Source organism: Procambarus clarkii, unplaced genomic scaffold, assembly GCF_040958095.1.
Source record: "Procambarus clarkii isolate CNS0578487 unplaced genomic scaffold, FALCON_Pclarkii_2.0 HiC_scaffold_190, whole genome shotgun sequence".
Classification (NCBI taxonomy): domain Eukaryota; kingdom Metazoa; phylum Arthropoda; class Malacostraca; order Decapoda; family Cambaridae; genus Procambarus; species Procambarus clarkii.
In genome coordinates, this window is record NW_027189223.1 from 353,059 (window position 1) to 371,430 (window position 18,372).

Below are 18,372 nucleotides of genomic sequence, written 5' to 3' on the forward strand. Positions count from 1 at the left end.
TAAGTATGGGGTACAATAACACCCACTGGATATGTATGGCATCCATTGCCCCCACAGGATGACTATAGGGTACAGTATCGCCCACAGGATTAGTATATAGGGTTCACTGCCGCCCACAGAGTCGGTATGGGGTCCACCGCCACCCACAGGGTCGGTATGGGGTCCACTACCGCCCACAGGGTCGCTATGAAGTCAACTACCGTCCACAGGGTCGGTAGGGGTCCACTACCGCCCACAGGGTCGGCAGGGGGTCCACTGCCACCCACTGGGTCGGTAGGGGGTCCACTGCCGCCCACAGGATCGATAGGGGGTCCACTGCCGCCCACAGGGTCGATATGGGGGGGGTCCACTACCGCCCACAGGATCGATAGGGGGTCCACTGCCGCCCACAGGGTCGGTAGGGGGTCCACTGCCGCCCACACGTTCGGTAGGGGTCCACTGCCGCCCACAGGGTCGGTAGGGGGTCCACTGCCGCCCACAGGATCGATAGGGGGTCCACTGCCGCCCACAGGGTCGATAGGGGGTCCCTTACCGCCCACAGGGTCTCTATGAAGTCAACTACCGCCCATAGTGTTTGTATAGTGTCCACTATCGCCCATAGTGTTATTATGGGGTCCACTACCCCTCATAGGGTCGGTATGGGGGTCCATTACTACCCACAGGGTGTGTCTGGGGTCTATTTTGGCAATACTGCTTTTCCAATCTCATTTGTTGTTCAATGTAAAATATTTGTTGCTCGACTTGCAACAATTTATATATATATATATATATATATATATAGTATAGTGCCTTTGCAATAATGTACCAATGTGTGTATTTTCATAACTCGTTTTAAATTGTTGAAAAATAAATAACTACATTGTGAATGCAAGTCAATGTTTACATGCTAAATCAGAGTTGCCAGATTCCGCTTAAAATAGCAAATTGTGCTTATTTTCAAAGCTTGAGAATTTAGCTTTAAAGTAGTTAAAAAACTACGAATTTCGCAATTTGCTATGTACTTTAGTGTACTATTTTAAAATAAGGTTGGTTTTTAAGCTGCAAGTCATATGAATCTCAAGAAAAGTATATTATTAACAATCTTATCTCCATAGTTCACTAGTTTCTGTGAATCAGATCTGGTAACTGTAGGCCAAGTACTGGAAGACTCAAGACACAATGTGTTGAAGCTATTCTCTTTGAAGAAGTCATCTCGACAGGATCTTCCAGCTCCAGCTATAAAACTTCACCAAACATGGATCTACCTAGTACATCAAATAGTAAGGAATTACTAAACTGTACAAAGTTTTATGCTAGAATATTTGTTACAGTCCCCTGTTCTATGTGTACTCCATCACATAGTGACGGAGTATGTGGGAATAATTTTGTTAACACTGTCCATTTGACATGGTGGTGGTGTATGGTGCTGGTGGTGTATGGTGCTGGTGGAGTATGATGCTGATGGTGTATGATGCTGATGGTGTATGATGCTGATGGTGTATGATGCTGATGGTGTATGATGCTGATGGTGTATGATGCTGGTGGTGTATGGTGCTGGTGGTGTATGATGCTGGTGGTGTATGGTGCTGGTGGTGTATGGTGCTGGTGGTGTATGGTGCTGGTGGTGTATGGTGTATGATGCTGGTGGTGTATTATGCTGATGGTGTATGATGCTGGTGATGTATGATGCTGATGGTGTATGATGCTGGTGGTGTATGATGCTGGTGGTGTATGATGCTGGTGGTGTATGGTGCTGGTGGTGTATGGTGCTGTTGGTGTATGATGCTGGTGGTGTATGGTGCTGGTGGTGTTTGATGGTGGTGGTGAATCTGACACTGTCATATATATATATATATATATATATATATATATATATATATATATATATATATATATATATATATATGAGGGGTACCACCTCTGGTGCAAGTGTAGGGACCCATAGCCTCGGAGAAGAAAATAAAGAGTACTCAGAGAAGACCTTGTGGATCCTCACTGAACACTTTCATATTTTCTTCTCCTACCACCCTTATTCTTTTGGTATGTGTGTATATTTATCTAACTTTATTTGAAAACGTCATTACACAAAAAAAGTTACAATATTGATTATATATATATATATATATATATATATATATATATATATATATATATATATATATATATATATATATATATATATAATTTTTTTTTCTTCCAATAATATAGTATTCGCTTGAAATTAACAGCCTGGTCAATCAGGCTGTTGGATTCAACTCCTCTCAGTTTTGTTATACGAGTTACAGCATGGTTAATCACATCCAAAATTAAAGTTATTTCCAGATGCAGTCCTAAAATTTTTAACATTGCTCTCACTAGTGTTAATGTAGATTATTTCATAATTTAAATAATATATTTAATTACTGTAGTACATTTTAACAACAATTTAACTTATAATTTTTGCAGCATAGGTCATTTGAATATAAGTATTTTATTAGAAACTATTTCCTTCAGGTCTTCAGGGAAAATTCTTGAGGAGATGCACAAACTGCAAACAATGTGTGCATGTCCGAAGCAATGTTTGCAAGTTCTGCCAGTGTGACTTCCGAAACAGTAGAGAATTAATGAAGAAAGAAGAGGAAGCCCGTTTTCTACTTAAAGGCAAGAAGGCTTTAGAACGAAATACAGCAAGCCGGGTTCTACGAAGGATTGAAAATCAGGTATTGAAGTTTGTCTACATCTGTTGTATTCATTTGTATTCTTCTTATGCTGAACTTGCTTGATAAGGTATAGAATCAACATGAATAATGCTGTACAGTACTTACATACTATTTGTTTATTTATTTATATACAAGTTAGCACACTGGGATTATGAGAGTACATAGCATTGATGTTTTTACATTCTTGTAAAGCCACTAGCACACATAGTGTTTTGGGCAGGTCCTTAATCTAACAGATAATTTTAAATAGGCAATTTAAAGCTTAAATGGAAAAAATTGGCTGGTACATTGTAAGAAAGTATCACAAAGATTACTATGTACATTAAAGTAAAATTTGAGGGTTATCAACATATAAATTGTAGCATAATTTGAGGAATATTTCAAGGTATAATATAGTAAGATATGCATTCAATATAACAATCATGATATAAGGTGATAGCAATGATTACAATGGAAAAGTTGTATGGTTTAGGCACATATATTCTGGCATTGGATTTCATAAGATACAGTGCGAGTTTAATACACTAGTTAGGAAACTATCAAGAAAAAATTTAGGTACTTTTTGGTTTTATTTTTTAAAATGGCAGAAGTTGGACAGTTTTTAAATTTGTTAGCGAGTGAGTTCCATAGACAAGGTCCCTTTATTTGCATAGAGTATTTACACAGAATAACTTTGACTCTGGGGATATCAAAGATATTTATTTCTGGTATTGTGATTCTATTATTCTATCACCTATTATTTTCTCTCATATATATATATATATATATATACATATGTATATATATATATATATACATATGTATATATATATATATATATATATATATATATATATATATATATATATATATATATATATATATATATAATTTCAATTCAATCATCTCTGTCATTGATGTATATGGCAAAAAGTGTGTGGCCCAATACAGCACTATGTCTTAACGTAATGGGTCCAAGGGCCCATAAGGTCTCGACAGCATTAAGGGCCCTTTAGCAAACCAGTGTGCTGGGGCCCCTATGACACCCATGACGTCTTTGTATCATTTCAAGTTTGTACATGTACTTCTTAAGATATGGGCACCATACAACTGCTGCATATTCTAGCTTTTGTCTAAAAAAATCATGAACAATTTATTTATTATTTATCCATGAATGCCAGAACTAAACCCTGTGGTACTCCACTCGTGACATTTCTCCAGTCCAATACATTGCCTCTGATTACTGCCCTCATTTTTCTATCAGTTTGAAATTTTTTAATCCATGTTAGAAGCTTACCTGTCACCCCTCCAATATGTTCCAGTTTCCAGAACAAACTCTTATGTGGAATTCTGTTGAATGCCTCTTTTAGGTCCAGATAGATGCAGTCAACCCAACCATATCTTTCCTGTAAAATTTCTGCGGCTCGATCATAGTAACTGATTAAATTTGTTACACAGGATCTTCCATTTCAAAATTTTTTATTTTTTATTTTTATTTTTTTTCCAGCACGCACAAGGAAGCTTGATGCAGATAAACTTACATTAGGATCAGAAGGTGATAGCGATAATGCCTTGGAAAAAAATCCTGACGAGCTACAAGTGCAGCAGGTGCATAAAGTCCAAAAAGTACCGCAGGTGCAAGAAATTCAACAAGTACAAAAAGTTCCGCAGGTGGAACATTTACAAAAAGTTCCGCCGGTGCAACAAGGGCTACCATTAGCAATCATTCAGAAACAGCAAGAAGTACAAGTAGTAAAATTTGAACCACAGGGAACTACACCAGGAAAACAGTGTAGTAACAACGGAATGGGAATTTTAAAATACCTGAGGAAACAGGTAAAAAAGGACAAACAATAGAAATGGTTCCTTACACCTTATTATTTGGTAGTTTATAGGTATTTTACTTATAATACTTTATATTATGTCTACAGTTTATAATTTAGTTTACAGTTAATTTACTTTTCAACTTCCATATCTTACATGAAGGATTTTTACTGTTTTTCATTTTTAAAACCTTATTAGTATCATTTATAGTTTAGTGTCAATTCACTTATAATACAATATATGGAATAATTTACTAAATTCATTTAACTATAATAAATTTAAATAAACATTTTTACCCCAGGATGAGTTTCAGTCACCCTACCCAAAAAATTAATGTTTCTTTATTACTAATCTTGTGAGAGGTAGCTTATTGTGCAGCCCATACTCATTCTGTGAGTGTTAGTTTATTGTGCACCCCATAGTCATCATGTCACCCAAGCCTGCTGCAGCTGCACCTGAGGGGTGGTGTAGGGAACCATTAGTGTACTATTATGATTTGAGAGAGAGAATGCTCTGTGGACAGAGCATCAATATGGCTTAAGGCATTGAGCTTTGCCTCAAGATGAAGCTTGGGCTGATCTCTGATTTGCTTCTTGGGAGTCTTCATTTACGTGCACCCCATACTCAACCACTTTGTAGTAATTAATTGTGCAACCCATACTCATCCTGTTACCAGTAGTTTGTGCAACCCATACTTATCCTGTGATCCCTATCCCTCTACTTCAAGTCCCTCAAGGGGCGCACGAATTCAGTTTGGCATACTGCATCCTGCCTTCCCATCCCTAGCTACTGACCCATCACAATATTTTATTTTATTTTATTTATATATATACAAGTAGGTACATTGGGGTTGTGAGAATACATTGAATAGTACAGTATTTACAATCTTGTAAAGCCACTAGTATGCGCAGCGTTTCAGGCAGGTCCTTAATCTAACAGATAATTTTAAGTAGGTAATTTCTATCAGAATTGATAAATGATAATAAATACATTGTTTACATACATACATTACAAATACATACATATAAGCTCAAAAGCTTCATTGAAGGTTGTAACAGAACCCATGAGCACCACACCAGAAATAAATACAGTTTTGATATTCCAAGAGTACGACTTAATCAAACTAGAAATGCTCTACAAATCAAGGGACCCAGAATGTGGAATGATCTTCCCAACCATGTTAAAGACTGTACCTCTCTCAACCAGTTTAAGATAAAAACTAAACACTACCTAATAAATTCACTAACCTACCTTACCCCTCTATTGTCAACCCATGTCTGTTATTTTTTTTTTTTTTTTAATCAACACTGTTTGTCAACCTATTGTATTTGTGCTGCTTTTTCAGTCATGTTCCCTCTTTTTTTTATCTTTATTTGTATTTGTTCTCAACACATTTTATTCTTTATGCTCAATTAGTATTAAGTTCTAGATATTAATGTTTTTCCTGCCCGAAACGCGTTGCGTAATAGTGGCTTTAGGCATTGTATGTACTAGCTCTATCTATATATCGATCCATTAATGTAACATTACTTGTATGTATGTACCTTACCTGAATAAACATATTTATTTATTTATTTATTTATTTATACAAGTTTAACTCTGGGGATATCAAAGAGATATTTATTTCTGGTGTGGTGATAATGGGTCCTATTACATCTGTCCAGGAAGAGTTTCAGAGCAGGATTTGCATTTAAGAACAGAGTTTTGTAAATGTAGTTGACACAAGAGAATTTATGGAGTGAGATTATGTTTAGCATGTTTAGGGAGTTAAACAAGGGGGCTGAGTGTTGTCTGAAAGCAGAATTTGATATTATTCTGATAGCAGATTTTTGCTGGGTGATGATGGACTTGAGGTGGTTTGCAGTGGTTGAACCCCATGCACAGATACCATAGTTGAGATAGGGATAGATTAGTGTATAATATAGAGAGATGAGAGCAGGGTTAGGTACATAATATCTGATTTTGGAGAGTATACCAACTGTTTTAGAGACTTTCTTAGTTATGTGTTGTATGTGGGTACTGAAGTTGAGTCTCTTGTCTAAGAATAGACCAAGAAACTTTCCATCATTGTTATTGCTAATGTTTACATTGTCATCTGAAGCTGAATTGCATTTGTAGATTTGCTTCCAAATAAGATGTAGTAGGTCTTTTCTATGTTAAGTGTTAGTTTGTTGGTTGACATCCATAAGTGGACTTTTTTTAGTTCATTATTAACAACATTACAGTATTTAGTGTATGTGGGTTGGGGTTGGAGTAGATGAGTGTAGTATCATCAGCAAACTTTTTTTTTTTTAATCAACACTGTTTGTCAACCTATTGTATTTGTGCTGCTTTTTCAGTCATGTTCCCTCTTTTTTTTATCTTTATTTGTATTTGTTCTCAACACATTTTATTGTTTATGCTCAATTAGTATTAAGTTCTAGATATTAATGTTTTTCCTGCCCGAAACGCGTTGCGTAATAGTGGCTTTAGGCATTGTATGTACTAGCTCTATCTATATATCGATCCATTAATGTAACATTACTTGTATGTATGTACCTTACCTGAATAAACATATTTATTTATTTATTTATTTATTTATTTATACAAGTTTAACTCTGGGGATATCAAAGAGATATTTATTTCTGGTGTGGTGATAATGGGTCCTATTACATCTGTCCAGGAAGAGTTTCAGAGCAGGATTTGCATTTAAGAACAGAGTTTTGTAAATGTAGTTGACACAAGAGAATTTATGGAGTGAGATTATGTTTAGCATGTTTAGGGAGTTAAACAAGGGGGCTGAGTGTTGTCTGAAAGCAGAATTTGATATTATTCTGATAGCAGATTTTTGCTGGGTGATGATGGACTTGAGGTGGTTTGCAGTGGTTGAACCCCATGCACAGATACCATAGTTGAGATAGGGATAGATTAGTGTATAATATAGAGAGATGAGAGCAGGGTTAGGTACATAATATCTGATTTTGGAGAGTATACCAACTGTTTTAGAGACTTTCTTAGTTATGTGTTGTATGTGGGTACTGAAGTTGAGTCTCTTGTCTAAGAATAGACCAAGAAACTTTCCATCATTGTTATTGCTAATGTTTACATTGTCATCTGAAGCTGAATTGCATTTGTAGATTTGCTTCCAAATAAGATGTAGTAGGTCTTTTCTATGTTAAGTGTTAGTTTGTTGGTTGACATCCATAAGTGGACTTTTTTTAGTTCATTATTAACAACATTACAGTATTTAGTGTATGTGGGTTGGGGTTGGAGTAGATGAGTGTAGTATCATCAGCAAACTTTTTTTTTTTTAATCAACACTGTTTGTCAACCTATTGTATTTGTGCTGCTTTTTCAGTCATGTTCCCTCTTTTTTTTATCTTTATTTGTATTTGTTCTCAACACATTTTATTCTTTATGCTCAATTAGTATTAAGTTCTAGATATTAATGTTTTTCCTGCCCGAAACGCGTTGCGTAATAGTGGCTTTAGGCATTGTATGTACTAGCTCTATCTATATATCGATCCATTAATGTAACATTACTTGTATGTATGTACCTTACCTGAATAAACATATTTATTTATTTATTTATTTATTTATACAAGTTTAACTCTGGGGATATCAAAGAGATATTTATTTCTGGTGTGGTGATAATGGGTCCTATTACATCTGTCCAGGAAGAGTTTCAGAGCAGGATTTGCATTTAAGAACAGAGTTTTGTAAATGTAGTTGACACAAGAGAATTTATGGAGTGAGATTATGTTTAGCATGTTTAGGGAGTTAAACAAGGGGGCTGAGTGTTGTCTGAAAGCAGAATTTGATATTATTCTGATAGCAGATTTTTGCTGGGTGATGATGGACTTGAGGTGGTTTGCAGTGGTTGAACCCCATGCACAGATACCATAGTTGAGATAGGGATAGATTAGTGTATAATATAGAGAGATGAGAGCAGGGTTAGGTACATAATATCTGATTTTGGAGAGTATACCAACTGTTTTAGAGACTTTCTTAGTTATGTGTTGTATGTGGGTACTGAAGTTGAGTCTCTTGTCTAAGAATAGACCAAGAAACTTTCCATCATTGTTATTGCTAATGTTTACATTGTCATCTGAAGCTGAATTGCATTTGTAGATTTGCTTCCAAATAAGATGTAGGTCTTTTCTATGTTAAGTGTTAGTTTGTTGGTTGACATCCATAAGTGGACTTTTTTTAGTTCATTATTAACAACATTACAGTATTTAGTGTATGTGGGTTGGGGTTGGAGTAGATGAGTGTAGTATCATCAGCAAACAATATAGGTTTCAGAATGTTAAGAACATATACATCCTGCCTTCCCATCCTTAGCTACTGACCCATCACAATATACATGTAGTAGAGTGTTTTCTGTAGGCAATTTTCTAATTATACAATCATATGTTGCCCTCAGCTCTCCTATTTCATACATACTTTTTTTCTTTTGCAAGGGAGTAATTACTACATCTACATTACAATCCTCCCATGGTGGTGTAAATTTTCTCTTGGGCACAGCAATACACTCTGAAATAACATCATACTTAATAACATTAGAACATAAGGTATTCATATATGCTCTTTTCTTCATCATACATTGTTCAGTACTTCCCACCTTTTGAACTGAGAGGACCAATTCATTAGCTCCCCCACCTCTCATTAATCTAATGGCAGAAGCTACATTTATCTCTGCAATTCTATCCCCAATACTCTGCAGATTCAACTCCATCCTGATTTTCTCAATCATAGCATTTCTTGGGCATCCTAAGATAATTCTCATGGCTTCATTTTGTACCTGTGGGAGGTTGGTGCTGGGGTTACTGTGGGAGGTGTACTGTGTGAGGTTGGTGTTGGGGTTACCTGTAGGAGGTGTACTGTGGGAGGTTGGTGCTGGGGTTACCTGTGGGAGGTGTACTGTGGGAGGTTGGTGTTGTGTACTGTGGGAGGTTGGTGCTGGGGTTACCTGTGGGAGGTGTACTGTGGGAGGTTGGTGTTGTGTACTGTGGGAGGTTGGTGTTGGGGTTACCTGTGGGAGGTGTACTGTGGGAGGTTGGTGCTGGGGTTACCTGTGGGATGTGTACTGTGGGAGGTTGGTGTTGTGTACTGTGGGAGGTTGGTGTTGGGGTTACTGTGGGAGGTGTACTGTGGGAGGTTGGTGTTGTGTACTGTGGGAGGTTGGTGCTGGGGTTACCTGTGGGATGTGTACTGTGGGAGGTTGGTGTTGTGTACTGTGGGAGGTTGGTGTTGGGGTTACTGTGGGAGGTTGGTGCTGGGGTTACCTGTGGGAGGTGTACTGTGGGAGGTGTACTGTGGGAGGTTGGTGTTGTGTACTGTGGGAGGTTGGTGCTGGGGTTACCTGTGGGATGTGTACTGTGGGAGGTTGGTGTTGTGTACTGTGGGAGGTTGGTGCTGGGGTTACCTGTGGGATGTGTACTGTGGGAGGTTGGTGTTGTGTACTGTGGGAGGTTGGTGTTGGGGTTACTGTGGGAGGTGTACTGTAGGAGGTTGGTGTTGGGGTATTCACCTAGTATATCTTGTTTCTGGGTGTACTAACCTAGTATATGTTGCGTGTGTGTGTGTATACTCACCTAGTCTCACCTAGAATATCTTGTGTGTAAGTACTCAACTAGTACTCACCTAGTATACATTGTATGTGTGTATTCACCTAGTATATCTTGTTTCTGGGTGTACTAACCTAGTATATGTTGCGTGTGTGTGTGTATACTCACCTAGTCTCACCTAGAATATCTTGTGTGTAAGTACTCAACTAGTACTCACCTAGTATACCTTGTATGTGTGTATTCACCTAGTATATCTTGTTTCTGGGTGTACTAACTTAGTATATGTTGCGTGTGTGTGTATACTCACCTAGTCTCACCTAGAATATCTTGTGTGTAAGTACTCAACTAGTACTCACCTAGTATACCTTGTATGTGTGTATTCACCTAGTATATCTTGTTTCTGGGTGTACTAACCTAGTATATGTTGCGTGTGTGTGTGTATACTCACCTAGTCTCACCTAGAATATCTTGTGTGTAAGTACTCAACTAGTACTCACCTAGTATACCTTGTATGTGTGTATTCACCTAGTATATCTTGTTTCTGGGTGTACTAACTTAGTATATGTTGCGTGTGTGTGTATACTCACCTAGTCTCACCTAGAATATCTTGTGTGTAAGTACTCAACTAGTACTCACCTAGTATACCTTGTATGTGTGTATTCACCTAGTATATCTTGTTTCTGGGTGTACTAACTTAGTATATGTTGCGTGTGTGTGTATACTCACCTAGTCTCACCTAGAATATCTTGTGTGTAAGTACTCAACTAGTACTCACCTAGTATACCTTGTATGTGTGTATTCACCTAGTATATCTTGTTTCTGGGTGTACTAACCTAGTATATGTTGCGTGTGTGTGTGTATACTCACCTAGTCTCACCTAGAATATCTTGTGTGTAAGTACTCAACTAGTACTCACCTAGTATACCTTGTATGTGTGTATTCACCTAGTATATCTTGTTTCTGGGTGTACTAACTTAGTATATGTTGCGTGTGTGTGTATACTCACCTAGTCTCACCTAGAATATCTTGTGTGTAAGTACTCAACTAGTACTCACCTAGTATACCTTGTATGTGTGTATTCACCTAGTATATCTTGTTTCTGGGTGTACTAACCTAGTATATGTTGCGTGTGTGTGTGTATACTCACCTAGTCTCACCTAGAATATCTTGTGTGTAAGTACTCAACTAGTACTCACCTAGTATACCTTGTCAGACCTTGCCTATACCCTATACAGACCTTGTGTGTGTGTACGATCATATGTGGCATTCTTCCAAGAAAAGGAGTTAGAAATGAAACGGTATAATCAGATCCTTTTATACAACACATTGAGAAAGAATAAAGGTTAAGTGTGGTATCAGTAAGATTTACACACTAGTCCACACTTGCGTGGTGTACAATATGTGTGTGTACAATGTAAGTGGAGGCAGAGTTGGAGGGAGGGAAATGTAGTTGGTGGACCTGTGGTCAGGGTGGCTCCAGAGGTAGGGTGTCAAATTTCAGTGTTTATGGCAGGGTAAGGGAATGGTCGTCGGTGGTCTTGTGATTCAATATTTTCTTGTTGTCGCTAAGTTACACTTTTTCAGGTCTATATAGTACAATGGCCAGTCCTCATGTACCTAGTAATTATGTACCTTAAATTATGTACGTAAATTATGTAATTATGTTCATGTACCTAGTAGCTAGTAGTTATAGTGTCAGTTGGGGGTTAATGGGCCAGGCCGAGCGTGCCTGTGCCCCACAAATATCACCCTTATTGCTGACTAGTTGGTATAACGGCTTTTCCCAAACCTCTCTCTCGCCAGAATTATACTGACATGTGAATATCTTTGGCAGTTGATGAATCCTAAATATAAATAATAAATAAATAAATGTTTATTTAGGTAAGGTACATCCATACAAGAAATTTTTACAAAGATTGGTGGACTTATAGATAGATTCATACATTGCATAACTGCATGGCATAACTGGCAATCCCCTCACAGTGTTCAAGTGAGAACTGGATAAGCACCTCCAAAGGATACCCAAGTATGCCAAGTATGCTGCCCTGAGGAACACCAATGTTGATGGGTAGGGTGGGAGAAATTGAATTATTCACAGAAACATACTGGAGCCTGTCAGTGAGGTACGTAGGATTTGAGGTATTGCAGGGGATACAAGACACTGATCACTGGTCTCCCATTTGGTCCTCATTGCTTTATCTTACTATTATTGAATGTCAATAACCGTATTATGCAATTTCAATTTCTTCTATTGCTTTCTTTATTATGCACCCCATACCCATCCCGTGGGCCGTGGTGTAAAGGATTACAGAGGCACATAATCGGTTCAGGACCTGAACCCTCTAGTTCGTTTAGCTAAGCAAATAACAATGTTTGACGCTAGTTACAAAATTATTAATGTTGTATACACATGTACACACACACTCATACATACATATATATATATATATATATATATATATATATATATATATATATATATATATATATATATATATATATATATATATATATATATATATATATATATATATATATATATATATATATTTATATATATATATATATATATATATATATATATATATATATATATATATATATATCTATATATATATATATATATATATATCTATATATATACATATATATATATATATATATATATATATATATATATATATATATATATATATATATATATATAATTATACCAGTATAATCTAATAATATATACTGGTCTAATAAAATAATTAGACCAGTTAATACTCTCACTCGTTGTGTTAGGATATGTTAGCTTGATAAAACTGACTGTTCATTGTTGAGAAATGTGTTAACAAACAATATATCTGACTTATCAAGACTGTAGCTTGCTTAGCAAAAGGAACTTTTTTTAAATTTGGGTTCAGTTTAACTACCGCTCAAGGGATGAGTAATTGGGGCATAATAAAGGAACTAAGCTGATAAAATGAAAGATGGGAAAACAACATTAGAAAGATAAACTCGAGAGACGTTTTCATGTTAACCCGAAAATTATTTGAGGAGCAAGACAGACTGCGGGTCAAGCAATTGGTCTTTATGCTATCGTGATGGGGGATCAGCCATTACACGTGTTAATGACTCTTGTATAGTTGTGTAGTTAAGGACATCAGGGTAAAGGGGTAATGGGCATTGTGGTTGATTGTTCTACCTGGGAATCCTCCACTGTTTTATATCTTATGTATGTATGTATGTACTAACCTAGTTGTGGTTGCAAGGGTTGAACTTTGGCTCTTTGGTCCCGCCACTTGAATACATACACTTTCCATACACTTGAAACTGTGTATGGAATCAGCCTCCACCACATTACTGCCTAAAGCATTCCATTTATTAACTACTCTGACACTGAAAAGTTCTTTCTATAATCTCTCTGTGGCTCATTTGGGTACTCAGCTTCCACCTGTGTCCCCTTGTGCGTGTACCACATGTGTTAAATAAATGTATGTATGTATGTATGTACGTATGTATGTATGTATGTATGTATGTATGTATGTATGTATGTATGTATGTATGTATGTATGTATGTATGTAAGGAGAGAGAGAGAGGGAGAGAGAGAGAGAGAGAGAGAGAGAGAGAGAGAGAGAGAGAGAGAGAGAGAGAGAGAGAGAGAGAGAGAGAGAGAGAGAGAGAGAGAGAGAGAGAGAGAGAAAGAGATGAAGATCGAGACAGAGAAATAGATACAGACAGAGTCAGGGAGAGAATGTTAGACACAGAGACGTATAGATAAGGATATGCAAAGTCAGTGAGAGAATGACAGAGATAGAGCGAGGAAAGAGACAGAGAGATAGGCTGACACAGAGAATGTCAGAAACGAGGAGAGGCAGAGACAGAGGGACAGGGACAGACGGACAGGGCCTGAGGAGGGACGGGGGAACAGAGGGGGAGCAGTGGGACAGGGAGGGAGACAGGGACAGAGAGGGGGACATGGACAGAGACAGAGACAGAGGGACAGGGTCAGAGAGGGGGACCGGGGGACAGAGGGAGGAGAGGGGGGCAGGAGACCAAGAGAGAGGGGACAGAGGAGAGACAGGGACAAGGGGACAGAGATGTATAGGGGGACTGGAGGAAAGGGAGGGGGACAGATGATGGACAGCGGACAGAAAGAGTGGGCAGGGGGACAGAGAGGTACAGGGGACAGAGAGATGGACAGGGGGACATAGAGGAACAGGGGGACAGAGAGTGACAGGGGGACAGAGAGAGGAACAGGAGGACAGAGAAGAACAGGGGGACAGAGAGAGACAGGGGGGACAGAGACAGGGACAATGGGATAGAGAGGGACAGGGGGACAGAGAGATGGAAAGGGGGGACAGGGGGACAGAGAGGGGGACAGAGAGGGGGAAAGGGATCTGGGACAGAGGACAGAAAATGTGGGCAAGGGGACAAAGTGAGGGACAGGGGACAAAGATGGACAGGGGGACAAAGATGGACAAGGGGGACAGGGGGGACAGGAGGAAAGGGGGGAGATGTATGAGGGGAAATGTTTGCGGAAGATGGAGAAGGGGTATTTAGAACGGTAAGTTAGAGAGGGGGCAACTAAGGCCCATCATTGAAAAACAAATGAGCATCATTGCAATAGCAGGAGCCACGCACATCTTTAGCCTGCGTTGTTGAGACATTGTCAATTAAGCGGTGTCCAATAGCAGTATCTTCGGTATTTAAGCGTTACCTTAAAAAATACTGGAAATATTGAAAGCTATTAATCCAGATATTAATCCCCTTGTGCAACGCACACAAGAGGCAACAGCTTCTAGCTCTACAAGCCGCAATATAAAATAGAGAATAGGCGATTGTTTTCACTCACAGTGTAATAAACCCACGGACCCACCCACCCGCTGAAGCCGTAAATGCCAAGACATTACTTCCTTTTAAAATTAAGCAGGAATAATCCTCAGGTATGTGGAGGATGTGGGAGGCCTTTGATCAACCACCGACTTCCTGCCCCGTCGACGGGGCCATCAGCCCTCAGTGTGCCCTCAGCCAAAATAATGTGAAACATGTATGTGGGTGTATTAAATATTTTAATTTATTATTTCCAAGATTTAGCTGTTAGCTCTTGGACCCCGCCTTTCTAAGCGTCGGTTGTCTAATGTACCGACTCTCGGCCTCTTTTCCTCCATCATATCTAAACAACATATATTTTTATCTAACACACTCACACATCCCCAAGATGCAGCCTTTAGCAGCTTCCTGACTTTCAGGTTCCTATTTACTGCAAGGTGAATAGAGGCATTAGTGTGTGTATGTTTGTGTCTGTGTGTGTGTGTGTGTACGTGTGTGTGTTTGTGTGTATACTCACCTAGTTGTGGTTGCGGGGGGTTGAGCTCTGGCTCTTTGGTCCCACCTCTCAACTGGCAATCAACTGATGTACAGATTCCTGAGCCTACTGGGCTCTATCATATCTGCATTTGAAACTGTGTATGGAGTCAGCCTCCACCACATCACTGCCTAATGCATTCCATCTATTAACTACTCTGACACTGAAAAAGTTCTTTCTAACATCCTAGTGGTTCATTTGGATACTAAGTTTCCACCTGTGTCCCCTTGTTCGCCTACCACCCGTGTTAAACAGTTTATCTTTATGTACCCTATCAATTGCATTTCTCGCAGCCTGTCCTCGTAACTCATGCCTCTTAGTCCTGGGACTAGCCTATTGGCATACCACTAAACTTTTTCAAGCTTCGTCTTGTGCTTTTTTTTTTTTTTTTTTTTTTCAGATATATACAAGAGTTGTTATATTCTTGTACAGCCTAGTACTAAGTATATGGTGTTTGGCTAGATAAGAGTAAAACTGCTTGTAGATTAGTTTTTCAAAAAATGTTGACAAGTTAGGCAGGATTGATATAGGTCTGTAGTTGTTAACATCTGTGAGATCACCACATTTGTGTACAGGGGTAACTCGCTTTTTTTAGGATAACTGGAAAGGTTTGGAGTTCAAGTGACCTGTTGAAGAGCATGAGAATTCTTTGGAGACAATTCCTAACCTATACTTCTTCTCAAGGTCATGTTTTTTATTAATGGGTTTAAGTATTCCCTTTGTAAGCAAGGGATTGTTAAGCCTTTTGGTTATGCTTACAAAAAAGTCACAGGACAGACATTATCAGCAGCAGTTATAAAATTGTCAATAGCAGTTTCATTGTGCAGCCTAAAACTTAACTCCCTTGACTCTAGAGGTATATATATTAGGTTTAGGTTAGGTTTTTTTAATTAAACCAGCCAGGATGAGTGAAGCCATGAAGGGCGTTTTTATTAATTAAAACACCCAAATGTTGGGTGCTTCAGGTGTTGTTCCTCTTGGATGATCTTGTACCTCTCTGTCTCACACCTGTAAGAATGAGTGATATGGTTAAGGGGGAAACAAAGTGCAGGCAAGGCAATGGAGGCCAGTAGTAATCTTAGGGCTAGGATAATTAGAAATTAGAGAAATTAAGTAAGAGAAATTAGCAAGAGAAATCAGGTAAAATTTATTATACTTAACTTTTGTATCATCAGTTTAGTAGTAAATCTTCATCTTCATCATCATCATCTTCACTGTCACAAAGCTCCAGGTAGGGCTCGGAAACATCAACATCCTCTTCCTGGTATCCAAATAAACGCTTTGCATCACTCAGCTTGTCAGAACACAACTTTTGCCCTTGCTTCAAAAGAGCCAAGATTCCACTCTTATTTTTGGTTGATAGGTGCTTCTCTTCAATAGTGTACTTGTTAGGATCCTGTAATATATAGACTATTTAATGGGGTTTAAGACATTTACAAATTTCCCTGAAAATACTAAAGAAATTAGAATAAATAAATAAAGTTTTCGGTAAAAGTTCAAATATATGTAAAACACACCAGTACAGTATATGAAAACCATGGAATTGTCTACCTGTCAAAGTTGTAAATAGCAAGACTTTACTCAAGTATAAAATTCTGCTGGATAAATGTTTATGAAGAACTGAATTGCAACACACATTTAGGCTGTTAGCTTACCTTGCTTAGATATGAAGGAAAAATTCCACATAACAACTCTTCAGTATGTTCGGTTAAAATCTCTCTCTTATTCTTGTAATATGCGAGATAATGCAGCATTTCTTGAACAGTGTGTTGTTGCTCTTCTCTGGATCTCTTCTGAAGCTCCACATCTTCTACTGCCTTCTTTTTTTGAGCAAGGGACACTAATAAAAGAGGAAAATTATATTTACTGCAAGTAAACTACAACTCAATTTAATGTAATTACAGTTTAGGTACTTGCATTATACATACTATACATAGTTTATTGTGCAGTATCAACCTGATAAAAACCTACGGATTATGATACTGCACCTATTTTACAAACAGTAGTGATGATATTTTACTTCAAAAATAAGTAAAGCTTATCCATTATGCATGCTAAATGTTAGTTATCTTGATAAGGCCGAATTGTAACCCCTGATAAAATGAGATGTAGTTACATACCATTTTGGCTATGATGAGGCAATAAATTGTGCCATGGCAGGATACCTTCTATTGCATCCTTTTCACTGAGAATTTCAGAGTTTTCACTATTGTAGATTTTTATGAAGCCTTAAAGCTTTTTCCTATCACACTCATTTCTGTGCCGGAGTGAAGAGCGCATTTTACTGGATGCTGCAAATAAAGTTTTTTGGCTGAAAGTTTTAAAGTTGTTAAAAAAATTTCCTCATCATTTACCTACATAGAAATTATAGACAAGAGCTAAATAGAAATTGCTTCAGAGTTAACAAAGAAATAGTAAGCCTACCTGCATCAGTGGCAATCAGATTTTTGCGATGCCTGATAGAGTCTGCAACTGCCTCGATAGAATATTTTATGTTCTTCGAGGTTGTTCCAGTGTTTAACTCTAACTCCTTACAAATCATTTGTAGGTCAGATCGCCATTCTTGAATCAATGACTTTTGAACATCAAGTTTGTCGATCTCATTTGAAACTGTTATTTCCGTCTCTCTGGCCTATTTGAAAATATAATAAATTTAATGAACAAATCACATTAACCGTGATGAGTGGTTCGAACCTATGGGCTTGGCATTCCCAGATGCTTGCTGTAGTTGAATGCGCCACAACATGGTCAAAAGAATTGCAACCTAGGGTACTAATGAACCCACAATTCAATTTTTGTTAATTATGCACCCCCATACCCATTCCATGGGCGGTTGTGCATGCAGTTCCCCATGTACTTGGTCTGTGTCCTCCAGTAGTTTTACCTCTGATGGCCCTTTCAATACACATAGAATTCATATTATTGTGATATATCAATACATGGAGAAAGACATTGAAATGGGGGCATCAAAGGCAGAACTACTGAATG

General features: G+C 38.0%; 1 protein-coding gene across 1 annotated transcript; it reads right to left on the reverse strand.

Moving 5' to 3' along the window:
• Positions 1-16,340: 16,340 nt before the first annotated feature.
• On the reverse strand, positions 16,341-17,213 carry LOC138361131 (uncharacterized). The gene is made up of 2 exons (XM_069320572.1): positions 17,040-17,213; positions 16,341-16,780 (listed from the first exon to the last, which is right to left on the reverse strand). The coding sequence occupies exons 1-2, from the start codon at positions 17,136-17,138 to the stop codon at positions 16,556-16,558; spliced, it is 324 nt and encodes a 107-aa protein (XP_069176673.1). The 5' UTR covers positions 17,139-17,213; the 3' UTR covers positions 16,341-16,555.
• Positions 17,214-18,372: the final 1,159 nt, after the last annotated feature.

Coding starts and splice junctions, on each gene's coding strand:
- LOC138361131 (XM_069320572.1), bottom strand. CDS start 17,138: ATGCTGCATTATCTCGCATATTACAAGAATAAGAGAGAGATTTTAACC. Junction 16,781..17,039: donor TTCCTTCATATCTAAGCAAG/GTAAGCTAACAG, acceptor TATATATTACAG/GATCCTAACAAGTACACTAT.